This window comes from Dermacentor albipictus, chromosome 8, assembly GCF_038994185.2.
Source record: "Dermacentor albipictus isolate Rhodes 1998 colony chromosome 8, USDA_Dalb.pri_finalv2, whole genome shotgun sequence".
NCBI lineage: Eukaryota > Metazoa > Arthropoda > Arachnida > Ixodida > Ixodidae > Dermacentor > Dermacentor albipictus.
In genome coordinates, this window is record NC_091828.1 from 39935017 (window position 1) to 39962551 (window position 27535).

General features: G+C 46.8%; 1 protein-coding gene across 2 annotated transcripts in view; it reads left to right on the forward strand.

The window, feature by feature from the left end:
• Positions 1-27535, forward strand: part of LOC135915213 (phospholipid scramblase 1-like) — a 109182-nt gene that overhangs the window by 75459 nt on the left and 6188 nt on the right. For both annotated transcript variants that reach the window (XM_065448238.2, XM_065448237.2), the window contains exons 3-4: positions 6863-7077; positions 25814-26143. In XM_065448238.2, the coding sequence (XP_065304310.2) occupies positions 6863-7077; positions 25814-26143 (545 nt within the window). The remainder of the gene's footprint in view (positions 1-6862; positions 7078-25813; positions 26144-27535) is intronic.

The window sequence follows — 27535 nt, forward strand, 5'->3', positions numbered from 1 at the left end:
AAGTTGTCATGCAGCAGCCCTTCTGTGTTTTCAGCTAACCAGCGCACTGATCCTAATTGCGATGATGTCATGAATCACGTGAACCACTCAACGATTGACTCAACGCTTCATAGACAGCCCATACTATTCAGATTACAGAATGATGGTCTCTACAGCTACAGTTTTCATTTGGAGGACCATCGATGGGTTCCTGTCATAAAGTGATCTCTCGGTCCTGAAGTTATCCAGGCTTCACACGATGACCCGACGTCTAGGCACTTGCGTAACTGCGAAACCTGTGAGTTAATACGCAGTCGATTCTTCCGGTCAGGCCTTTCAACCAGCGTAGATGGATATGTCGCAATCGTCCTACCACTGCCCTCCCCCGGTACGCTACAATACCTTGTCCAGGAGAACCCTTCGCTGTCGTCAGCATTGGCCTTTACGGCACTTTTTCCGGCCACTGCCGATGAGAACCCATGGACCCTTACTACGGTGGCTCACTTGACACCGTACACAGAAACTACCTCTGTCCGCTCAGGGAGCTCTTTGGAAGTGGCTCCCTTCTTCCTTCAAGCCATCTACTTAAGCTGTGGAGCCGTTCGCTCCCTTTTGAGCGACCACGGCGAGGCATTTCTCTGAAAAACGCTTGTTGAAGTTCTCCGAGCTTGCAACACCGTGGACAAGACGATGTCCGGCTACCAATCCGAAACCAATGGGTGATAGATTGTATAATTCACACGCGCAGTGGTATGCTGCCCATGTATGTCCAATCTGACCATCGTAAGTGGGATGTCATTCTCGCCTTTGTAACATTTGCCTACACCAACACTCCAGCGTACCATAGGCTACTCTCCGTCTTTCCTGGTCTACGGCCGACATTGAAACTCTGCCCTCGACGTTTTCTTTTCTTTTTTTGGTCCTGTCAAGACTTTACACCATTCATTTGTGACCAGTTTGTGTCTCGTCTTACCTAATGCCGTAACCGTGTTCACATAAACACCGAGGCTAGATCACATAACACCGAGCACATCAACACAAACACATAAACACCGAGCCAAGAACACAGCAAGAGTCCTTATGGTGCCACCCACCATGTAGTTTCTACCGCCCTGGTGATGATGTACTGCTTTGGACTCCTGTGCGAATGACTGGTTTATGTGAAAAGCTTCAATCTTGTTACGTCGGCCACTACAAAATCGCAGAGCAGAGCTCCTCAGTGAGCTACAGCCTTACGCCTGTTGAAGCATTGACTCAGCGATGCTTCCACGGGACAGAAATCATGCATGTTTCGTGCCTCATGTCATTTCATCGATGTTCTATGCTACCTTAATTTGCGGCCACGCTGGCTGCTTTCGTACAAGGGGGAATTAGTGTCACCATTTATTTATGAACGTCATCTCCCTCATTTGCATATAACCAGCATGGTCGCTTCGCATCTTAATATTGGGCGCAATAAAATCATCGAGTAAAACCATTGCTTATCAATACTTTGCTGGAGGTTTGTGACTGCCGTTCTCACCACGGAGCTCGGCAATGGTCGCTACATCCAGCTCGTTTCAACGTCTCCCGGAGAAGACACACCACCAGCGTCGGCTATGACTCGGCGTGCTCCAGTCGTGACGCATTCCTACGCTCGTAACACAGGTCTGTTTTTCTGCTTTCCCGGCAAAGAGTGGATCAAGATTTATGAACACGATAGCACTAACAACAGCTGGAATCCAACAATCATGCTCGCTAACGTTCTTCTTTTTTTTTGCCCAAGCGGCACCCAACGCTTGTGGCACCGAACACCCGAAGACGAATTATCAAGCAGGGGCACTGATAATTTCACGAACTGTTCGGCTACCCCTTCGGCCGCACAGTTACAGCAAAAAAAGGCACTTACCACGCGTTCCCAGAGCCCCACATTTCATACATACAAGACGTCTGGGCTCTTTGATGCAAAGCTAACAAGATGCCTGAAACAAAAAGGTGGCACAATTTTTTAAAGGGTAGCGCTGATTACGTCTTCAACTAGCTCAATTTCGGCAACGTTTTTACTACTGATGTCATTATCAAAGATTGTCGCTGCCTTGAACAAGCTAAGAGCCGACGTATCCCATCCCACATCGTGCGACGGCCAAATAACGTTGCCACCGCTGCCACATCGACTTGTGAAGACCATCCCTTCCACACAATCCCATGTGACAACGCAACTCACGTCGTTCGCCATGAGCTCGAGACCACGTACTGATGTCATATACGAAATCGTTCCAGCCAGCCTTGAAACATCCTCCGCTCCGACCACTAGTGATATAGTACATGTTGCCAGGCGCAAGCCCTGCAGCTCTTTGCTTGGCCCCAAGATCTAAAGGGAGTGGAACGCTGTTTTTGCCACCAATGTGTATCTTGCTATACAAGAGGTGTGAAAGCAAGCGGCGATACCCGCTATTCCAATTAAAACTAAGAGAATAAAATGAACCTGGGCTGACCATGTAATGTGTAGGATGGGTAACCGGTGAACGATTCCAGTTACAGAATGAGTGCCAAAAGAAGAGGAGTGCAGTCGAGGATTGCAGAAAACTAGGTGGGATGATGAAATAAGCATCTTTGCAGGTGCAAGTTGGAATCAGTTGGCGCAGGACAGTGGTGATTGGGATCGCATGGAAAGGGCTTCGTTCTGCTGCCGACATATTAATAGGCTCATGATGTTGGTGACTACGGGTGCTTAAGAGACTGGTGCAAATGAAGACGAAGACGGGCATCTGGGCTTCACACCAGCTCGCTTACATCTTGGCGTCTGGCTGCGCTGCTCTTGTATATAGCAATTTGTTCCTTTGTGTCAGTCTAAACATAACAATATGTTGATTCGATCACTGACAGTATTACCCTTTGGGACCTTATATACTATTTTTGATTCTTGGGCGCGACCATGCATGGTTATTCAATGAAAAATTCCCCAGTGTTGTGCAAATAGACGTCGAATAACATGGCCGTTGAACATTGAACGCATTCGTAAAACAATTTCCATGTATACGAATGGACTGTATGGTAACGTGAATTCGGCTGTCACATACACAAAACGGCAGTGTTAGCAGCCCAGTGCATTGGCACTCAAAACGCTTCCGTAAAATAGTGTTTTAAAACGCTTCCGTAAAATAGTGAATACTGCAGCTCAACGGAAAGTTGGGCAAATTCATTCGGGATCATACTGTGGCTTGTGCGCGGGTGGTCGTCCAAGGTGGTCGGTATGTTTTTTTTACAGCCCACAGCCAGGCACGTACCCAGGGGGGGGCCCGGGGGGGCCCGGGCCCCCCCCGAAATCAAGTGGCATACCCCCCCCCCCCCTGTCCCCACCCACGCCACCACTCCTCACACATCCCTAAAGCGCCACCAGATCAATGTTAAGACTTGACAGCTGTTCATCGGTCAGCATTATGCTGCCTTTTTCACTCCTTTTAGACGGCGGTAGTTATCGGCACCTCCTGTAATGTGAAGGACAGGTTTCTCATAGATTCCGCACCCGCGCGATTAACTCGAGATGCGTTCAGTTGTCACCATCTATGCAGCCTTCACGCGCATAGCTGTTGCTTTTGTTAGTTCAACCTTCTGTGTTTAGGCTGATCCTGGGACCAGGAGAGGGATGCGGCTGTTACTCAGCTGGTCTGTACTCTCATGGAACGAGTTGCGGCCGGAGAAAACGCCAATTGCGTTTAACTTTTCCCTGTGCTTCATTATTTTCTTGAGTTACGGCTCGCCGCGACACTGGCAGATGCCCGGAACCTTATACACGTGATATGGGTTAGATAAGGTGGGAAATAAAATAATGTGAAAGAGCGCCCATCATGAAACCCTCCAATAAACCTTAAACCCATAAGCAAGATGACTGTCGCCCGTTACCTCGTCTGTTTTTCCCTAACTGTATAGCAATTTTCATGCAAAATTGGCAACTGGACACAAAAATCGCAAGGAGTTGAGAAATTAAGCGATATACTAAGGGAGAGAGCCAAGGCAACAACCAAACTGCAAGCAAAAGCGAATAATAAAAAAGTTAAGCGTTGTTTATGAGACTGTTTATGGATCAACATCTTTTTATTGAAAAAGGAAGTAGAGAAAACGCCGCCGTAAGTGGAGAACAATTACTTGTTTTGAATGACGCTTCTACAGTTGTCGGTCGAACCTCCTCACGTAGCCACTTCTCTGCTGTGCTTATGTGGGTGTTTTTCTAACCTTTCGCGGTGAGCGCAGTACGCCTAGAATCGCAGAGTCCTGCGCTCTACGCGGTTGTATGGGACTGGCGGCCGCACAGCGTTACGCAATTCGCGGAACTGTCAAAACTGATCAACAAGGCGAAAATAACTGATATTCGAAACTGTAACATGAGAAACACTGAAGAAGCCGTAAAAAAAAAACGAACGAAGCCTGAAATCAGTAAAAACGAAACCTGGCATAGGACAAACCATGATGTATGCACTAAAAGATAAAAAGGGGAATATCATCAGCAATCTCGAAGATATAGTAAAAGCAGCGGAAAGATTCTAAGCTGAACTGTATACAGTACCAAGAGGAGTCACGATACCTCACTTAGAAACAGTAATGAACAGGATACAGAAACTCCTATTTGACAGAAACTACATTTGAAACCCACAGAAACCCAGCAAGCCACATTTGACAGCTTCTCCAGAGTATAAGCACCTGGCATTTCCCTGGCATAGCGAATCTTGTTACACAAGGATGCTTGAGGTCTGCCTCACCAAATTACGCTGCCGCATTCCCTCCATAAATTTCTATTTATACAGGTCGGGTTTGGTTCCCTCTCCCCTTTGTTCTTTTTGTGAGGAGGAGGAGACGATACAGCACTTTCTTCTATCTTGCCGCCGCTTTGCTGCGTAAAGAAAAAGATTGTTGGAGATACCTTTTCGAAGATTTGGCCTGGATTTGACGGAACCTGCAATTCTTTCGTTCGGGGCGTCCACTTTGGGATTCAGCCACAGGGATGCATGCTTCGCTGTCCAAACATTCCTTACAGAATCTAAACGAATGCCCTGCTAAATTCTATTTTTTATTACTTTTAAATTAATTATTCCTCATTCAACAGCACCTTCCTGATTTTATTTTAGCCGGTAATTCAACCCTATTCAATGCTATTCGCATAGATATTAGGAAATTTATGCTCTATATTATTTTGGAATAATCCACCCATTTCTTCGCCGATCCCCCATCGTGGGTAGGAGCCACACGTGCCACAGGCTACAACAGCAACAACAACAAAGGAACAAGAGATCACGATCGCCAGTCGGCCACTAGAGACTGTGAAGGAGCACGTTTGCATAGGTCAATTAATCACAGGCAACCCTGATCATCAGAAGGAAATTCACAGAAGAATAAAAATAGGTTGGATCGCATACGGCAGACATTGCCAGCTCCTGACTGGAAGCTTACCATTATTATTGAAAAGTAAGGTGTGCAATCAGTGCATTTTGCCAGTGCTGACATATGGGGCAGAGACTTGAGAGTAAGTTAAGGATCACGCAAAGAGCGATCGAACGAAGATTGCTAGGCATAACGTTAAGAGAGAGAAAGAGCGGCTTGGATCAGAGAGCGAACGGGTATAGACGATATTCTAATTGACATCAAGAGGAAAAAATGTAGCTGGGCAGGCCGTGTAATGCGCCGGTTAGATAACCGTTGGACCATTAGGATTACAGAATGGTTACCAAGAGAAGAAAAAGGCAATCGAGGACGACAAAAGACTGGACGGAGCGATGAAATTAGGAAATTCGCGGGCGCTAGTTGGAATCGGTTGGCGCAGGACAGGGGTAATTGGAGATCGCATTGCAGGGAGAGGCCTTCATCCTGCAGTGGACATAAAACAGGATGATGATGATGATGATGATGATGATGATGATGATGATGATGATGATGGAGGTGGTGGGCCCCCCCCGAAAAAAAATCCTGGGTACGTGCCTGCCCACAGCACAAGTCCACATTGGCGTGTGTTATAGCCGTGCGCAACTTTCTGTGGCAATAAAGGGAAAGCTACGAGGGCGGAGTTTCTGCACATGTGTTACTGGGTCAAGCAGTCAGGCCACTGCTAGACTAGTAGCATATGCTCAATCGACGCAGCATTCTATACATGCTAGGGTTCCACGTTTACTAACACCGCGGGGGAGAAAAGCCTCAAAAGTGGTAAACGTCAACACTCGGTGGTGTGTTTCCTCTTACTTAGGCTTTGTAAAAAATTTCTTTGTGTTGTATTCCCCAGGTTAAATTAACGGGGATGATAAGGCAGGGCTGCTTTCTCAAGCGCTCTCCCTGGTTCGAGCTTCGCCTCCGCAGCCTTCGCTACATTGCCACAGGAAGTTCTCAAGGAAGATCCCATGTCAGAACTGACAAATGAATTTATCTGCAAGCTGTGAAAAGTAAAAAAAAAATAACCCTGAGCACGATGACAGAGGCGAGCACACTCATCAATCGTCGAAAATCGGATGTGCGAAATCTGAAGCGTCCGTTATTTATACACAGCGCGAAGAACCTTTCTGCGTAGTCGCTGGCATTCACACAATTTCCAGAATGTACACTACCATTGGCATTGTGCATGTAATATGATTAGAGGATGCTCCTCTACAAGATAGGCAACAAATAGAACCAGCAATAGCATTCGGGAATATGTTGCGACACACCAGGGTGAGCCTTGCGCTGAGCGATAACTTCCGACATTTGTTAACCGGGGAGAGACCCCTTAATACTGGAAAAGATAAGAACACGTCTCATATAGTCTGTACTTTACGCTTTCAATTTCTGAGTTAGTGCAGTAATTACATTCCTAAGAGAGCTGACCGGACAAACGTTCGCAGGGTCTAAGACTACACACTTGCGTTCATATGTTTAATTTGCGCAGTAATCTTGGGATTCAACCTGCCTAACAAGTACATCGTGAAGAACGCCATGGGACAGTTCGTGTTCAAGGCGATAGAGATGCGCGAGTTTAGAGCCCACAGGTTCGGCTCCAAGCGGCCCTTCACGATGGTGCTATTCGACTACCGCAACGACAAAGTGTTGCTGCTTGACCGACCACTTCGCTGTGACTGCCGCCTCTGTTGCTGTTGCCTCCAGGCACGTACATATTCGTCAATGTATGGTAAGACTTGAGTGGTTCGGTCGCAGATATTGCGCATACTGCTTTCCAAAAGGTGGGAGCTTTGGACCTTTCTGTCACATCCCCACAATGCCATCTCGAGCTCTCTGCGCGTCGCAAATATACCCACTCGATTGCTGCAATAATCCATGATCCCCGCAAAAGCATTGCAGAAACTGCAGGGCTTGACTTCGTACTACAGTGAGAGCAGTGGGGAAGTAGGTAGGGTGATATAGCGGAGGCAGGGAGAGGAGGCAGAGAAGGGGTAAATACGACCACGTCCCAAAACGAGTAAAGAGGAGCCTTGGTCCTCTTCACTTGCAGCACATACACATCAGGGAATGTGGGAGAGGCAAAACACAAGGTAACATCTCCCCCCCCCCCCGCCACCAAAGCAAGAAAACGCTACTACTAGACACGACAGCTGTTTCAGAAAAGCCGCGCCAATTTTGGCTCAAGGTACGGTAAGTTTAGGTGTTTTCAGACGCAGCTGCACGCAGGCCGTGCAGACGCAAAGCCGCATTAAAGCGGGAGACACACGGTCCGATTCGGTGTCCGATCCGGCGTCCGACGCGCCGGAACGGCAGCCGGAATCGAGGTGTTTTGCCGTGCCGAAGCGCCGGATCGGACGTGCGGCGTGCGACAAACCGGGCAGATTTTCATCGTCCGACGCGTCCGACAACTGCACCGTCGTCTGACCGCAGCCAATGACAGCGCGGCTGGCATGTGACGTTTCCTCCACGGAGGCGACGCTGGCTGGCCGGTTTCTCGCAGTGTTTTTTTTTTCTTGCGTGCTGCAGTTTGTTTCCGACACGAAATAGTTACCAGGGGTGCTATGCAGGATGCGCCGAGTTTGGCGAAACTCGGGATCTTCACGAGCTCTGGCGACACCCCAAGATGAAAGCACTAATGGTACCGAGACACAGTTTATCTTTCGACAAGCCTCCAGTTTCATTGGTTTATCTAGATTCACTCTGGCTGGCTATCATTACTTGGGCGTTGCCTTCTGGGCGGTCGACAAACTGGGGCTCACGTGATCATACCGTCGGTGCATGGTCGTGCCTTCTTTCACTTGTTTGTCGTTCCACCGAGTGCATTACATGCAGAAGCAAGTTGTAAAACAAATGCATTTAGTACAATATTATTAGTTACTTTAACGTGGTTTAGAAGCATTTTGAAGCTTACGAGATGTGCACTGAATGCGTCTTAGACTAATTTGTAATTTAGTACGCTTCGCATTATACCACGAGGGAGCGCTGTAGTGGCGTCATCACATCCATTCACCGGGCAAGCATGGTGGCTAAGCATCAGAGATGCCCAGTGTAAACATGCGCGTACAACGAGCTTGCAGTGCGCGACGTAGTGATCAGGCTCGACGAAGGCCACTATTTCTTGGATAGTTCTGTTCCTCCGTGGGCAATCTTCCCGTGCACACGGTAAGACTGCCAATAGCTTCGGCGATTTTACAGATCGCAACGCGCACCTACTGTTCACGGCGAAGTGCTGAAGAAACAACTTGTCCGGTGCTGCTTCTGCGAGTGCGCTGAGTTCCTCCACTCTGCGTGACTGCGAGCGTCACGAACATTACATAGTGTGGGCGAAAGGCAGACATCCTATATAGCTACGATGCGACAAGGAGGTGGTACCGACGATGGATCTCGCTACTAACACAGTGAAGGAGACATCGACAAACTGCAGATAAGTATATTTCTACTGTTTCATATTTAGCATAATAAGAGTGCACGGATTAAGTCACTTTCGTAGTAACGAACTGAATGTCCAGCAGTTTAAAGAAGGCAGTGAGAACCAATGAGTGTTCGTGCTTTTACGTGCAAGTGGGCCCGCGAAAATATGGTATAGATGAAGGTAACCTTCACTAACTTGGTGAGGCAACAGAAATTCATGAGTGACATTAAGCTAGCAAAATTTATGGAAGAGTATCTTTATCCAAGTGAAATATCAATAGCAAGTACTGATATAAAGCAGGAAACTTATACAAAAATTTCATGGGTTGAACAACACATGGAAGGCATTACCGAATCGTGATCGCCACGTTACCGATATCCTTGAAGAAAGTCTTGAATCATTGCATTCCACCGATTATGCAATATGGGACATAAACCTGGAGGTTAACAAAGAAACTTGAGATGTCAAGGACTGTGTAGAAAGCGAAGTAACAAAAATTGTTGCAGATAGCATTAAGGCAAGAAGACAGTGGCGTAGTAAACCGTGGCAACTGATATGCTAGTTGAGATTAAAAAAGAAAGGAATCGGCAGGCAGGCCATGCACCTATTCGATCACTTGTTGCCAATTCATATCAGGTGATTACATAAGCATTACAGAATGAATGTCGAGGAGAGAGAAATACAGCCAAGGATGGTAGAAAATTGCGTAATGGGACAAGAATATGATGTTTGTAGGCATAGGATGCAATTAGCTCGTATAAGACGGGATTGTAGGGTGAGGCATTTGTTTTGCAGCGAACAAAAATAGGTTTGTGGTGCTGACAGTAGAGACTCGTGAAGGTGCGGGGCCACCTCAGCTGCTGGCACACTAATGAACATGACAATTGGCTCTGAAAAAGAAAACCCCAGTTTTGAAAAATAAAGCAACGTTGTCCCAACGCATTGTTTTACTATGCATACTACACTAGAGGCTTCCACATTTAAGGGCACTTAGTACTAATAGTGCAACGAGCATTTTTCTTTGTAAATAATGGTTTGTACGTGGCTGATTCATTCCAATACACTTTTTTGCAGCAAAACATTCTGCTGCTGGAGCCGCTCAACCGCCTGGTGGCAGTAGGCGAGCGCCAGGCAGGTGCTCTTGAGAGTGTGGCAAAGGTCCAGAGGGCTGCTCCGCAACAGTAGTATCGGTGCCCTCACTGCTCTCCTGTCGAGCCCACAGAAGACACCTTATAAAGGAGCTTTCAGTTTATTATTTTGTTTATTATTCAAGAACATGAACAAAATTATTGCAGTAAACATTGTGCTGTGCATATTAGGAGACTTGTAACATGCACTTGGTGACCCTTCAAAATAGGCAAAAACATAAGACAACCTGTGCCACTCTTGGACCATGTAAATAAAAAATACACTAATGCAGCATACACGTCATCATGCTGTTTGTTCTTTCTATGTGCAATAATACAGTGCGTGTTCATTAGCCACAAGATGAACGGTGTGTGTAATTCAGAATGAAGAAAGGAAACAGCAGTAGCTTAATAATGCTATCCCCTATAGACTGTGCATATGACTGCAACACTCCCTGATTCAAATGTGCCATTACATGCATGTTCGATACGACATATTCTTTAACATTGTCTTATAATTGCATGTACCATATTTCACACATCTTAAGCCCTTGCAAAGCACACTTTTGATGTATCCATTTCATAGGCCAAATAACTGTACACTTTGTCCTTTTGTGTTGTATGAAAAGCAGCATCCTTTACAGTCGGATAAAACTTCAGAAGACAGGAGAGGTCCCACCCAGATGACCAAAGCACAGCAGCCGATTGCCTACACGTCTAAAGAAATAGTCCTTCTCCAACGAGCAATATTAGTCTGTCTGGCGGCACGATATCAGTCTCGAGTGCGTGCCCATTGGTGCAGGCTTGTGTTCACCTGCCTTAAAGTGCAGATTCCGCAGCCTCCTAAAGTTGTATCCGACTATAGAAACACGTAATGCCTTGCACCAGTTGCATAGACTTCTGCAATTTGATAGCACACAATGATCAGGAGCAGAAATCTATAAAGGCATCCAAGCAAAGCTGGCTGGCCACACTTCCATTATGAGGGGCTGAAAAAGGTCTCGCCAAATATTTCCATGACGTCCTTGAAAAAGAGGTGGTGTTTGGCACTTCTTTAGAATCAAAAACAGATTACACTGAATGTTGTGTAGCACAAAAGAAACTGAGCTTGGTTATTTGCACAGCATGCAATGGGAGGTTGAGCTTCACATAGGAAACAAACTGCTCTGTCCAGTACAATTTTGAGGCCGGTATGGCACCTATTATGGCACTGCTATGGCACCTATTATGTCAACAGTGTCTATATACAAATTACACTTTTCACAGGCCATTGATTTCACCATTATTTTGGAGTGATGGTTCTTTCAATCAGCACTTGTATTACATGAGCAGGTGGATTTGAAAGCAAAGCTTTGTTTGCAAACCTTCCGACTTCCATAAGTGTGTGGCAAGGCACTGGCATGTTGTCGAATAGCTCACACTTCCTCGGTCCTGCACCAAAGAAGCCCAATGCTCTATTTTAAGTTGGATCGCACAACAATTCAATGGCACATAAAGAAGTGTAACACACACAGCAAAGCATTCTGCTGTGTGTATTTCTCTTTGTGTCCCGTCAAATTGTTGTGCAATTAAACTTCAAGCTTCTATACCAATACACCGTCTTCAACCTCACCAATGCTCTAGTTATTAGGCCACAATGGTGCACATCTTTGAAATTTCCCAACACAAATTAGCTCTCCCAAAAATCACAAATGTTAAATTTTGCAGCACAGCTGTATGTATGAACGTGCCATATTCTTCACCACTAAACTCACAGGAATCAAAGAGGCAAGCATTAACCCGCCTTGCTGCTGCCGTTACCGTTATTATCATGACACCAATGGAAAGACAGTGCCACGTTTCAGTAGAGGGAGTGCTGGAGGGAAAGGTGTGACTGCGAGGGCTTACAATAAAAATAACAGTTACGAGACATGTTAAATGCCAATATATGCTGCATGTCGCTCAGCCTACATTGGCAATGCGGCAAGTGTTTACTCGTTTGGGCATATCACGTTTTGTGTAATCATTGCTCTAAAGCTGTACAAATGGTCTATTTGCTCTGCAAGTTTTATTTTTATCATGGTAGGTTAAAGACCCACTTTTCATTGGCATCTGCACCACATTTCTCCCGATATGTAATAATGCCTTGGTGGTTCATGACATCTTCACGTACAGAGAGTTCTGCAGAGTATCGGATGTGCATTGTTCTAATGCTTAAGTATTAGAGCCCCATTATGAGACGAAAATATACAATTTATCCATCCAGAATAACGCCCCCCCCCCCCCCCCCCAAAAAAAAGAAGATGCACTGAACCTCTGGCACATGCATCGACAGTGAACAGAGCAAACAATCTGAAGTATTTTCTTCATGCAAGCCAACACACTAAGATTCTCAATGCATTTTCATTTCGCCACAAATGCATAGGCACAACCGGCTTGGTGCAACATCCACATCTCGCGCTGCAACAAATTGTGCAATGCCTCGCTGTTTCATAGTGCGGCCGATAGATTACGCATGACCAAAATTCAGCATTGTGCATACTTAGTAACTTCACCAATGAAGAACCCCAAGTTCTTTATGAGATTAGGATTCAATAGGTTACTTCACACAATTAGTGATATCCATTTATCTATTTATACTTAACCCCTTTCCCAAGAAAGTGAGCCATTTGGAAGGCACCCTGACAGATAAGTAGAACAATCGACAAAAAGTGATCAACCAGCGAAAAAGTCTGTTAATCACAGTAACGCTGACATTGAAGGCGCCTTAATTCCTACGTACGTTCCGTCGACACACCCGACTACGTTCGTAATGTTCCCACGAAGTGGGAAGCATTCTTTTATATATGCCCGCTCCGCCACAGTATTCTGGAAAGCTAGCCACCGCTTACGCACTGCCCCATCGATAAGCGCGTCAGACACATCTCTGACACAGTTGCTAACAGTAGTTTGATGGCGTCCGATGTAACGCTTGGCGCCGACGCTTCCCTGAAAACTCCCAGTCCCGTAGAAACGGAGGGCACAGATGACTTGCTCTACGACGGTGAGCGAATGAAGCCCGCCACGCTGTCTCCGCAGACGAGAGTCTTCGCCTAGCTCGTCACACAGCCAGCACACTGATGTCTTCGACAGGCGAAAATGACGCTGAAACTTCCCGTCGGTCATGCAGGTGAACGGGTCCGGACGGTCATACTGACGCTTGCTGCCGCTGGATGCAATGAAACAGGCTGCTGCTGCCGCCGCCATGTTCCCGAGATGAACTCGGAGGGGGTTTCGCGATGTACGAGTTTAGCACGAGTTCGCCTGTCAATCAAAACCAGAGGTCACGCCCCGCGCGAGGCATGTAACTATTGCGCGCGCACCCACTACAGTTGGGCCACGCCCAACTTTTCTTCCGGCAACAGCGACGCGGTGTCGAGCTGAGAGGCATCAACAATCTTGACCGCCGACATAAAACACGCACAACGCACTCTCATCGGTGATGTACTGAGCACCACTATCAAAAACAAAGCGTTGACTGTCGCTGGCATACATCTTCTCGGGCTGAGATGGCCGCACAACACGGTTTCATTGCCTGCATTGCGGCGCGTAGCGCACAGTAAATAATTATCGGCACGTCACTGTAGGTGGTTGCAAGGCGTCGAGGCGTCGAGGGGGACGACGATGCTGAGGAGTGCTTATTGCACCACTCGTTTCAGATGGCTGCTCTGTCATCAGTGATGAAACGGAGCCACAACGTCGTAAACACGATCAGCGTCCGAGAATCGCTCGCTATTCTAGGCCCAGTTCAATGGCATTTCTTCATCACAAGCACTGCGCACTCAACAGTTCCAACACCTCTCTCCGTTCGAAATCTGATTTCATAACTGCACACAAGAGCCCTCACCTGCCAAATGCGAGTGCTGCGGTGTCGTTACGATATCCATCTTCGATCGCTGCTGGCTCCAGCAGACGTAATCCGCAAGCACCTTCGACTGCACAACACACTCATATACTGCGTACATGCGCTCAGAGGCGCCTTCACTGGGCAAGCGATGACAAGCGATGAATTCTGTCGCTGGGGAAGCACGCACGTTTCGCAATGTATCGCAGAGGCTTCGCGCACAAAGATAAACTGGTACATTTTCACTGAACTGCGTCACTACGCACTCTAAAATAACATAACGCCATTTTACAGCGACAGCTGTTGTGTCGTTTTTAGTCGGTGAAGCGGGGGCCTTAATAGCCTAGTGAAGCGCCTGCGATGAACAGCCGTACCGCGGCGCTGCGTTTCTATTCCCCTAATAGAGAAAGAGTGGCCATGACCCTCCATAGATCATGACCGACTTTATTGAGAATAGCACTGCAGCGCCCCTAGGCGACTTATCACCGTATGAAAGCCCTCGTGCGTGCGACCCGCTTCAATGTACCGCTTCTAAGCTTTCGCCTCCCTGTCGCCACTCACGGCAAGAAGTGCAAAATTTAATAATTTGCTTGATCTCCGTTTGTCATCACAAATTTCTAGCATTGAAAACGAAAAACAGATACCTAAAGAAATAAAAATGTGCGTTATTTTATTTGTCGTATTTTAACGTATTCGTTTGAGTGAAAGTGTAGGTGCAAGAATGCGCCGCATGTGCCCCGTTCGCATTCGATGGAGGATAGATAGATAGCGCCCGAAAGATGAGGCACGCCCTGGACGCGCCCGGGAAAGGCGTGGCAAACGGCTCACGGCAAGTGTGCTGACAGACAGCGGGGCAGTCACCGTATCGCTAAGTTGCGATAATCCGTTGATAACAATACGCGGCGCTGGCGCGTTTCGTTGTGCAGCCTTCTGCGCGTGAAACGTGGAAGCAGCGTGCCGCGCAGGGTGCGCTCATGTTGTCATACGCGACTTTTTGTCTACATATTTTTTTGCCTGCACCTTCGGCCCGTTCCGCGCTATCTCCGTTCCCTGACTGCCGTCGAGCAAACTCGGGCAAAACTCGGATGAACGAGAAACTCGGCGCATCCTGCATAGCACCCCAGTTCAGTAAAATTATCTCGAACGTATGCCTGTTATTCAAAGCAACGCCTAGTACACTAAGACTAAGCTACTGGCGAGATCAGGAGCCACGACGCGAGGGCATTTCGCGGGCAGACAGCACACACCGACAGTCTGAGCGAGGCTGCTCGCTTCGCTTGCACGTTTGCCATTCGCAACGACTGCGTCGAATAAACCAATTGTATTTGATTACGGGCGACCTAAGTGTACAGTATTAATTGTTTGGGCAAACATAAGCGCTCTTCGACGAGCTCGGGTTGGATCGTAAGCGCCGTCGGCCGCGGCATCTGCCTAGCTAGGCCTACCGGCCCTATCGCTGGCTGTTAGCGGAGTCGTCAGTGGACGACGCGCGTCGTGAAGTGTTCTGTCACTCGCAGGGGCATAACGGTATTGGCAGTGTTCGCGTAAAACAACGCAGTGTTGTGCAGAGTTGTTTATATTGCGTTTCTCGACGTGGCTCTGAAGTCAAGCTGGAGGACCGGATCTGGGCGGAGCTTACGCGCCACTCAATCTTTCGGATGCACGCACCGTGTGCCCCGAATCATCGTATGCCGCATGCCGGAGCATGCGGCGCCGCACGTCGGATCAGACGCCGAGTCGTACCGTGTGTCTCCTGCTTAAAGCACCGTAGCGTTTAGGCCACACACAGCAGTGAGAGCACTTCAAATCAACACTTATTAGCCAGACACGGTAGCATTGCGGCTATTGCGTGGTGGACGTTGCAGATTCGATCACGGTAACAGCAGCCAAATTTCGATTTGAGCGAAATACAGAAGAGTTCCTGCACTTAGATTTAGTTGCACGTTAAGGAACCCCGGGGGGTCGAAATTACTCCGTGGAGTCCACTACTACAGCGGACTTCCCCCAAACACGCACAACAAAAAGACGTTCGAGCAGCTAAGTATCACCTTTGTCTTTCAGTCACGACAGCACTCTGACATGGCTTGAAATGGCCAAGAGCGTCGTACTTCCGTTAGCGTAGTTTCGCTGCTGACGATTGCGCCTGTAGTGATCGCGGTCTTTCTAACACAAAATGCGCCCCTATATTCAAGTCAGATAATTGAAATTGTCAAGTTCAACTTTAAGCTGGCATTCTTCAGGAGAGATTGCTATGTACGTCCCCTGAAACGAAGTCGCCTTTTACGATACCCATTTAGGTTTTCGACTCCTCTTCGCGAATCACTAAAATACAAAGAGAATGCGCGTAAAAGAGCGACGAGCCGATGTGGAAAATCAAAAGCTCGATTCCAATAAGGAGTATCGATATTTTTGTAAAACGTTCTATGACCATGATCAGAATAACTGCATTAGCTCCGCCGAAAACGATTGTTCTAAAAAAAAGCAGACATTTATGGAAATATGTGCGACTGAGGGCAGCCCCAAGTAAAACATATGTTATCTCTCAGTTAAGAAGCTATCGTGAAACTACCGAGAACGTCTCACATGCGTTTTCGGCAGGGTTGGTGGGCCCACTTCGTTCCTGAGTGTTAATGCGCCAAGCACTGTGCCTATTAGCGAGGGCCTTAACACCAAAAGAATTCGCATCGCCAGACCGTCGCTGTCATGAGACCCTCTTGGATTCCTGCTTTAATCAATTCACTCAGGAATGCTTACTACAATCCTAGCTTTCATGTACAACCCCTGCGTCGAAACACGAACAGTTCATTCCCGTCCACAAATCTCGCTCCAGAACAGACGTACAAGACTACAGACCGTTGTATCGCCTACGCTAAACGTGCACAATCTGTCTGCTTTTCCTGTACACAATTGCATCCAGCGTACTGAACAGTCCATATCTAATTAACATGCGTTTATGCTGAGCCGTCCAGGAACAACCCGTCAGGTTTACGGCCTACGCATTGCAACCAGTCGAGAACAACATCCAACTTCCCATCCCCTTACTCTTACAAATCTGCGAAACAGATGTTTCTGCATCTTTAATACACTTGCATGGGGACTGCCTCTCAGACCGAATATGATATGCCACTTCAAATGGACAGTCACCAAGCACGTACATAGCTACCAGTAGTGTGCCACAGGGCTCGGTCCTTGGAGCACTTTTCTTCTGTCTCTTTGTAAATGATATATCCAGAGTCATAAAGAATTTCTTTTTTTGCTTTTGCGGATGATAAAGATTTTTTAAAAATTGGGAGCCTTTGTTTTTGCACTTGAACAAGAAACATCCGCTTTTGCGATTGGTGCGTGCAAAGCATACTAGTGCTAAACGGCCAAAACCCATATTATGTCATATTAAAGGAAGAAAGATGAGTTTCGTTTCCCTTACCACCTGGCCAAAGCCAAACTCTTTCTTGAATGGGAAGCTACCGATATTAGAATCATCTTTGATTTCAGCCTCGCATTCTCACTCCACACAGAATGTATCCCTTAGCGCTCTCTGGGCGTAGCAAGTAGAATCCTGAGGGAGTTCAGAAATGCAGCTGTATTTCTTAACCTGAACACCAACCTCGCTCTCAGTTCTCCCTTGGTTTAGAAGACTTGGACTACAGGGGCACGAAATCTTATTTGGTTATTCAAGCTTGTAAATAGTCTCATTGACTGCTCAAAAATATTGGATACTGCTAGCATCCAAATTTCGCGTTAAACCAGTAGGACATCTTAATCTGTTCAAGTGTCTATTTCCCGCGCCTCAAAGAATCCCTTGACCAGCTTGTTCCATAACTGCAGCAAACCCCTGCAGGGAATTGACACATTTAACAGATATTTGGTCACGTTGCTAAGCAGGGGTGCTATGCAGGATGCGCCGAGTTTCTCGTTCATCCGAGTTTTGCCCGAGTTTGCTCGACGGCAGTCAGTGAACGGAGATAGCGCGGAACGGGCCGAAGGTGCAGGCAAAAAAATATGTAGACAAAAAGTCGCGTATGACAACATGAGTGCACCCTGCGCGGCACGCTGCTTCCACGTTTCACGCGCAGAAGGCTGCACAACGAAACGCGCCAGTGCCGCGTATTGTTATCAACGGATTATCGCAACTTAGCGATACCGTGACTGCCCCGCTGTCTGTCAGCACACTTGCCGTGAGCCGTTTGCCACGCCTTTCCCGGGCGCGTCCAGGGCGTGCCTCATCTTTCGGGCGCTATCTATCTATCCTCCATCGAATGCGAACGGGGCACATGCGGCGCATTCTTGCACCTACACTTTCACTCAAACGAATACGTTAAAATACGACAAATAAAATAACGCACATTTTTATTTCTTTAGGTATCTGTTTTTCGTTTTCAATGCTAGAAATTTGTGATGACAAACGGAGATCAAGCAAATTATTAAATTTTGCACTTCTTGCCGTGAGTGGCGACAGGGAGGCGAAAGCTTAGAAGCGGTACATTGAAGCGGGTCGCACGCACGAGGGCGTTCATACGGTGATAAGTCACCTAGGGGCGCTGCAGTGCTATTCTCAATAAAGTCGGTCATGATCCATGCAGGGTCATGGCCACTCTTTCTCTATTAGGGGAATAGAAACGCAGCGCCGCGGTACGGCTGTTCATCGCAGGTGCTTCACTATGCTGTTAAAGCCCCCGCTTCACCAACTAAAAACGACACAACAGCTGTCGCTGTAAAATGGCGGTATGTTATTTTTGAGTGCGTAGTGACGCAGTTCAGTGAAAATGTACCAGTTTATCTTTGTGCGCGAAGCCTCTGCGATACATTGCGAAACGTGCGTGCTTCCCCAGCGACAGAATTCATCGCTTGTCATCGCTTGCCCAGTGAAGGCGCCTCTGAGCGCATGTACGCAGTATATGAGTGTGTTGTGCAGTCGAAGGTGCTTGCGGATTACCTCTGCTGGAGCCAGCAGCGATCGCGGATGGATATCGTAACGACACCGCAGCACTCGCATTTTGGCAGGTGAGGGCTCTTGTGTGCAGTTATGAAATCAGATTTTGAACGGAGAGAGGTGTTGGAACTGTTGAGTGCGCAGTGCTTGTGATGAAGAAATGCCATTGCACTGGGCCTAGAAGAGCGAGCGATTCTCGGACGCTGATCGTGTTTACGACGTTGTGGCTCCGTTTCATCACCGATGACAGAGCAGCCATCTGAAACGACTTCTGCAATAAGCACTCCTCAGCATCGTCGTCCCCCTCGACGCCTCGACGCCTTGCAACCACCTACAGTGACGTGCCGATAATTATTTACTGTGCGCTACGCGCCGCAATGCAGGCAATGAAACCGTGTTGTGCGGCCATCTCAGCCCGAGAAGATGTATGCCAGCGACAGTCAACGCTTTGTTTTTGATAGTGGTGCTCACTACATCACCGATGACAGTGCGTTGTGCGTGTTTTATGTCGGCGGTCAAGATTGTTGATGCCTCTCAGCTCGACACCGCGTCGCTGTTGCCGGAAGAAAAGTTGGGCGTGGCCCAACTGTAGTGGGTGCGCGCGCAATAGTTACATGCCTCGCGCGGGGCGTGACATCTCGTTTTGATTGACAGGCGAACTCGTGCTAAACTCGTACATCGCGAAACCCCCTCCGAGTTCAACTCAGGAACATGGCGGCGGCAGCAGCAGCCTGTTGACACCGATGACAGTGCGTTGTGCGTGTTTTATGTCGGCGGTCAAGATTGTTGATGCCTCTCAGCTCGACACCGCGTCGCTGTTGCCGGAAGAACAGTTGGGCGTGGCCCAACTGTAGTGTGTGCGCGCGCAATAGTTACATGCCTCGCGCGGGGCGTGACATCTGGTTTTGATTGACAGGCGAACTCGTGCTAAACTCGTACATCGCGAAACCCCCTCCGAGTTCAACTCGGGAACATGGCGGCGGCAGCAGCAGCCTGTTTCATTGCGTCCAGCGGCAGCAAGCGTCAGTATGACCGTCCGGACCCGTTCACCTGCATGACCGACGGGGAGTTTCAGCGTCATTTTCGCCTGTCGAAGACATCAGTGTGCTGGCTGTGTGACGAGCTAGGCGAAGACTCTCGTCTGCGGAGACACGTGGCGGGCTTCATTCACTCACCGTCGTAGAGCAAGTCATCTGTGCCCTCCGTTTCTACGGGAGTGGGAGTTTTCAGGGAAGCGTCGGCGCCGAGCGTTACATCGGACGCCATCAAACTACTGTTAGCAACTGTGTCAGAGATGTGTCTGACGCGCTTATCGATGCGGCAGTGCGTAAGCGGTGGCTAGCTTTCCAGAATACTGCGGCGGAGCGGGCATATATAAAAGAATGCTTCCCACTTCGTGGGAACATTACGAACGTAGTCGGGTGTGTCGACGGAACGTACGTAGGAATTAAGGCGCCTTCAATGTCAGCGTTACTGTGATTAACAGACTTTTTCGCTGGTTGATCACTTTTTGTCGATTGTTCTACTTATCTGTCGGGGTGCCTTCCAAATGGCTCACTTTCTTGGGAAAGGAGTGAAGTATAAATAGATAAATGGATATCACTAATTGTGTAAAGTAACGTATGAATCCTAATCTCATAAAGAACTTGGGGTTCTTCATTGGTGAAGTTACTAAGTATGCACAATGCTGAATTTTGGTCATGCGTAATCTATCGGCCGCACTATGAAACAGCGAGGCATTGCACAATTTGTTGCAGCGCGAGATGTGGATGTTCCGCCAAGCCGGTTGTGCCTATGCATATGTGGCGAAATGAAAATGCATTGAGAATCTTAGTGTGTTGGCTTGCATGAAGAAAATACTTCAGATTGTTTGCTCTGTTCACTGTCGATGCATGTGCCAGAGGTTCAGTGCATCTTCTTTTTTTTGGGGGGGGGGCGGCGTTATTCTAAATGGATAAATTGTATATTTTCGTCTCATAATGGGGCTCTAATTCTTAAGCATTAGAACAATGCACATCCGATACTCTGCAGAACTCTCTCTACGTGAAGATGTCATGAACCACCAAGGCATTATTACATATCGGGAGAAATGTGGTGCAGATGCCAATGAAAAGTGGGTCTTTAACCTACCATGATAAAAAATAAAACTTGCAGAGCAAATAGACCACTTGTACAGCTTTAGAGCAATGATTACACAAAACGTGATATGCCCAAACGAGTAAACACTTGCCACATTGCCAAAAAGTAGGCTGAGTGACATGCAGCATTTATTGGCATTGAATATGTCTCGTAACTGTTATTTTTATTGTAAGCCCTCGCTGTCACACCTTTCCCTCCAGCACTCCCTTTACTGAAACGTGGCACTGTCTTTCCATTGGTGTCATGATGATAATGGTAACGCCAGCAGCAAGGCTGGTTAATGCTTGCCTCTTTGATTCCTGTGAGTTTAGTGGTGAAGAATATGGCACGTTCATACATACAGCTGTGCTGCAAAATTTAACATTTGTGATTTTTCGGAGAGCTAATTTGTGTTGGGAAATTTCAAAGATGTGCACCATTGTGGCCTAATAACTAGAGCATTGGTGAGGTTGAAGACGGTGTATTGGTATAGAAGCTTGAAGTTTAATTGCACAACAATTCGATGGGACACAAAGAGAAATACACACAGCAGAATGCTTTGCTGTGTGTGTTACATTTCTTTGTGTGCCGTTGAATTGTTGTGCGATCCAACTTAAAATAGAGCATTGGGCTTCTTTGGTGCGGGACCGAGGAAGTGTGAGCTATTCGACAACATGCCAGTGCCTTGCCACACACTTGTGGAAGTCGGAATGTTTGCAAACAAAGCTTTGCTTTCAAATCCACCTGCTCATGTAATACAAGCGCTGATTGAAAGAACCATCACACAAAAATAATGGCGAAATCAATGGCCTGTGAAAAGTGTAATTTGTATATAGACACTGTTGACATAATAGGTGCCATACCGGTACCATAATAGGTGCCATACCGGCCTAAAAATTGTACTGGACAGAGCAGTTTGTTTCCTATGTGAAGCTCAACCTCCCATTACATGCTGTGCAAATAACCAAGCTCAGTTTGTTTTGACGTGCTACACAACATTCAGTGTAATCTGTTTTTGATTCTAAAGAAGTGCCAAACACCACCTCTTTTTCAAGGACGTCATGGGAATATTTGGAGAGACCTTTTTCAGCCCCTCATAATGGAAGTGTGGCCAGCCAGTTTTGCTTGGATGCCTTTATAGATTTCTGCTCCTGATCATTGTGTGCTATCAAATTGCAGAAGTCTATGCAACTGGTGCAAGGCATTACGTGTTTCTATAGTCGGATACAACTTTAGGAGGCTGCGGAATCTGCACTTTAAGGCAGGTGAACACAAGCCTGCACCAATGGGCACGCACTCGAGACTGATATCGTGCCGCCAGACAGACTAATATTGCTCGTTGGAGAGGGACTATTTCTTTAGACGTGTAGGCAATCGGCTGCTGCGCTTGGGTCATCTGGCTGGGGCCTCTCCTGTCTTCTGAAGTTTTATCCGACTGTAAAGGATGCTGCTTTTCATACAACACAAAAGGCCAAAGTGTACAATTAGTTGGCCTATGAAATGGATACATCAGAAGTGTGCTATGCAAGGGCTTAAGATGTGTGAAATATGGTACATGCAATTATAAGACAATGTTAAAGAATGTGTGGTATCGAACATGCATGTAATGGCACATTTGAATCGGGGAGTGTTGCAGTCATATGCACAGTCTATAGGTGATAGCATTATTAAGCTCCTGCTGTTTCCTTTCTTCATTGTGAATTACACACACCGTTCATCTTGTGGCTAATGAACACGCACTGTATTCTTGCACATAGAAAGAACAAACAGCATGATGACGTGTATGCTGCATTAGTGTATTTTTTTATTTACATGGTCCAAGAGTGGCACAGGTTGTCTTACGTTTTTGCCTATTTTGAAGGGACACCAAGTGCATGTTACAAGTCTCCTAATATGCACAGCACAATGTTTACTGCAATAATTTTATTCATGTTCTTGAATAATAAACAAAATATTAAACTGAAAGCTCCTTTATAAGGTGCCTTCTGTGGGCTCGACAGGAGAGCAGTGAGGGCACCGATACTACTGTTGCGGAGCAGCCCTCTGGACCTTTGCCACACTCTCAAGAGCACGTGCCTGGCGCTCGCCTACTGCCACCAGGCGGTTGAGCGGCTCCAGCAGCAGAATGTTTTGCTGCAAAAAAGTGTATTGGAATGAATCAGCCACGTACAAACCATTATTTACAAAGAAAAATGCTCGTTGCACTATTAGTACTAAGTGCCCTTAAATGTGGAAGCCTCTAGTGTAGTATGCATAGTAAAACAATGCGTTGGGACAACGTTGCTTTATTTTTCAAAACTGGGGTTTTCTTTTTCACAGCCAATTGTCATGTTTATTAGTGTGCCAGCAGCTGAGGTGGCCCCGCACCTTCACGAGTCTCTACTGTCAGCACCATAAACCTATTTTTGTTCGCTGCAAAACAAATGCCTCACCCTACAATCCCGTCTTATATGAGCTAATTGCATCCTATGCCTACAAACATCATATTCTTGTCCCATTACGCAATTTTCTACCATCCTTGGCTGTAGTTCTCTCTCCTTGACATTCATTCTGTAATGCTTATGTAATCACCTGATATGAATTGGCAACAAGTGATCGAATACGTGCATGGATTGCCTGCCGATTCCTTTCTTTTTTAATCTCAACTAGCATATCAGTTGCCACGGTTTACTACGCCACTGTCTTCCTGCCTTAATGCTATCTACAACAATTTTTGTTACTTCGCTTTCTACACAGTCCTTGACATCTCAAGTTTCTTTGTAAACCTCCAGGTTTATGTCCCATATTGCATAACCGGTGGAATGCAATGATTCTAGACTTTTTTCAAGGATATCGGTAACGTGGAGATCACGATTCGGTAATGCCTTCCATGTGCTGTTCAACCCATGAAATTTTTGTATAAGTTTGCTGCTTTATATCAGTACTTGCTATTGATATATTTCACTTGAATAAAGATACTCTTCTATAAATTTTGCTAGCTTAATGTCACTCATAAATTTCTGTTGCCTCACCAAGTTAGTGAAGGTTACCTTCATCTATACCATATTTTCGCGGGCCCACTTGCACGTAAAAGCACGAACACTCATTGGTTCTCACTGCCTTCTTTAAACTGCTGGACATTCAGTTCGTTACTACGAAAGTGACTTAATCCGTGCACTCTTATTATGCTAAATATGAAACAGTAGAAATATACTTATCTGCAGTTTGTCGATGTCTCCTTCACTGTGTGAGTAGCGAGATCCATCGTCGGTACCACCTCCTTGTCGCATCGTAGCTATATAGGATGTCTGCCTTTCGCCCACACTATGTAATGTTCGTGACGCTCGCAGTCACGCAGAGTGGAGGAACTCAGCGCACTCGCAGAAGCAGCACCGGACAAGTTGTTTCTTCAGCACTTCGCCGTGAACAGTAGGTGCACGTTGCGATCTGTAAAATCGCCGAAGCTATTGGCAGTCTTACCGTGTGCACGGGAAGATTGCCCACGGAGGAACAGAACTATCCAAGAAATAGTGGCCTTCGTCGAGCCTGATCACTACGTCGCGCACTGCAAGCTCGTTGTACGGGTTTGTTTACACTGGGCCTCTCTGATGCTCAGCCGCCATGCTTGCCCGGTGAATGGATGTGATGACGCCACTACAGCGCTCCCTCGTGGTATAATGCGAAGCGTACTAAATTACAAATTAGTCTAAGACGCATTCAGTGCACATCTCGTAAGTGCACATCTCGTAAGTAACTAATAATATTGTACTAAATGCATTTGTTTTACAACTTGCTTCTGCATGTAATGCACTCGGTGGAACGACAAACAAGTGAAAGAAGGCACGACCATGCACCGACGGTATGATCACGTGAGCCCCAGTTTGTCGACCGCCCAGAAGGCAACGCCCAAGGAATGATAGCCAGCCAGAGTGAATCTAGATAAACCAATGAAACTGGAGGCTTGTCGAAAGATAAACTGTGTCTCGGTACCATTCGTGCTTTCATCTTGGGTGTCGCCAGAGCTCGTGAAGATCCCGAGTTTCGCCAAACTCGGCGCATCCTGCATAGCACCCCAGCACTCAAATCCATTTTATGACCTACTCCAACAAATGACACTGTTCATTTTGCATGTTATGTGGTGGACCCTTGGTGTATGGCATGTGTACTCTTTATTTTTGTTTGTTAGTATGTATGTTTCCGCCTCATTCCATTGAATGGTACGGTGTGCTTGATGTCCAGACTCCTAGAAATATCAATCAATTGTGTATGTAACAATTTGCTACGTTATGTGTACTATTTTATATTATACTCTCTTATAATATGCATGTTTCATTGCGATTGCAAATACATGGACACCCCAGGTACATTTGCAGCATGGCCGTGGCCATGCTGCAAATACAGTGCCTGGATATCTTCATACCTAATTTTATTATTTTCGTGAAAGGAGATGTAGAGGAATTTCAATAAAAACTCCTATCTGTTGTGCGTGCCCTCATTCTGTAATCATTTTCTGTTTCTGCACTTTTGCTTTGTATTTCTCTTCATCTACATAATTTATGCTCTGTTAACATCTGTATTGGTGAAATTCTTTATCTGTGCGCGCGTGTGCGTGTACGCATATGTGTGTCTTTGTGGGCGTAAACTGTTTTACTTGTGCTTGACTTCGGGCTGTACCTGGGTACCTTAATAAACACATTTGTGTGATTGATTGATTGACTGATTGATTGATTGATTGATTGATTGATTGATTGATTGATTGATTGATTGATTGATTGATTGATTGATTGACAAGACCAAGGAGAACTGTCGTTTGATATTTATATGAGCTGATTTCGCATATGATGCCCAGTTCTTACCTGTATTTGGTTATGTTTTGCCGTTGTTTTTACTTATTTCATTGCACGTTTATTTTTTGTACGTGTGCACCAGCTCTCGCACGTTAGCGTTGTTTTAGGGAGAATAAATAAATAATTGCTATCATTACTGTTCTTTTTTTTTGGGGGGGGGGGCAGGAAATGGACGTGAAGGATGCTTCCGGTGCCGCTATCGGTTCCCTCCAGATGCAGTTCACGCTGGCGTACCCGACGTTCTGGGTGCTGGACAGCCAAAAAAACGTTGTCCTGCTGATCGAAGGTCCCTGCTGCCCAATGTCCACCTTTGGTGGGGATGTGAAGTTTGATATCCTAACCAACGATGGCGTCACCGAGATTGGCGCAATAACCAAGGTCTCGAATGGATTGTTCCGGGAAGCCTGCACTGAAGCAGACAACTTCACCGTCACCTTCCCCTTGGATTTGGACGCGAAGATAAAGGCCGTGCTGATCGGTGCGGTCTTTCTTCTTGTGAGTGGTTGACTGACTGGTTCTCCATTCTTGGCGTGATGGAGGGCTACTTATTTTGACAACCTGGAGAGCCTTGCCTTGCACTGAAAGCTGGTTACACGAGCGTTCTCGCATTTAGCTATCGATATGCGCCCACCACTGCCGTGAAATCGAACCGACTACCTCGTTCACAGCTGCGGAACGCCACAGCCATGGATTGGCCGCGGTGCCTAACTGCGACTGAACAGCAGCAGGCTTACACGCACTCAGACCAGAGCACTGGAGCTTAACAGTGGGCAAAGGAACGCAATCGGGCAACAGCGCTCGCCAAGGGCTATCCTTCCCGCGGCAACATTGTCCGCAGCTCACTTTCGTGGAGAGAATGACTTTCGCGAACTTTCGAGTGAATATAGCACAATACACATCGGCGGGTCAGTGTTCCCGGCACAATGCCGAGCACTCGCGGCCCTCAACATAGTGTCAGGAACAAGTTCGGCAGCAAGTACCGCGAAATCTCGCGACAATGATTGTAATCTCCAAAAGAAAACGAGTAAGAATACTGCCCCTAGGCTTTCACACGTCTTGGGGGTGTCACTATGGCCAGCTACTGAAATAATTGGCGAGTTCCCACTGATTGCTCTTCTACAAGGGTATATTGCTAGAATAGTCGGTGGCTTTTCATACTTTGCCTTTCAACGCAGACAAAACTGCCTGCCCCTTGTCTGCTAGTCTGATAATCATGTGAGTATCCCTTCTAGTGCGTTGCCATTAGGAGCTTCAAAGGGGAAAAAATATGTGTGCGCGTGCGTGTGAAGTGCGGGAAGCAGGTCACGGGTATATTTATATATAGACATATATCGCAAGTAAAAATGGGCTTCTCACAACTGCTTTCTAAAGTTCGCTTTTACATTCGGCAGAGCAGCAGAACAAAACATCGCGTTTTGGAGCCTTCCGATTTTTGTGACCATATAAATATATATCGAGAGCGAGAGAGAGAGAGAACTGACCGTGGTCTGCTCCAGACAACTGAGAGTTGCCCTTCGCTCCTCGAACAGGCACAAGTACGTGTGTTGGGGGAGCTCACAACAACACATTGAAATTTCGTGAACGTGGTTTAAATCGTCCATCCGCGTCCTCAAAAAGGAGCGACGTGTTGCTAACGCATTTGTGTCGTGTTTACCGCTACATTGTCACTGATATACTTATATTAGCCTTGTTCCGCATGCGTCGAAGGCTTTCCCGTTTGACTTCGTTATGCACATTAATCTTTAAATACATTTAAAGCTGAACATAACTATTCAATCTGAATATTTCAGTTAAAATTAATTATATTCTGGAGTTTTACGTGCTAGTATCACGATCTGATTGCGGGGGACACCGTAACGGAGAACTACGGATTAATTTTCCCCACCT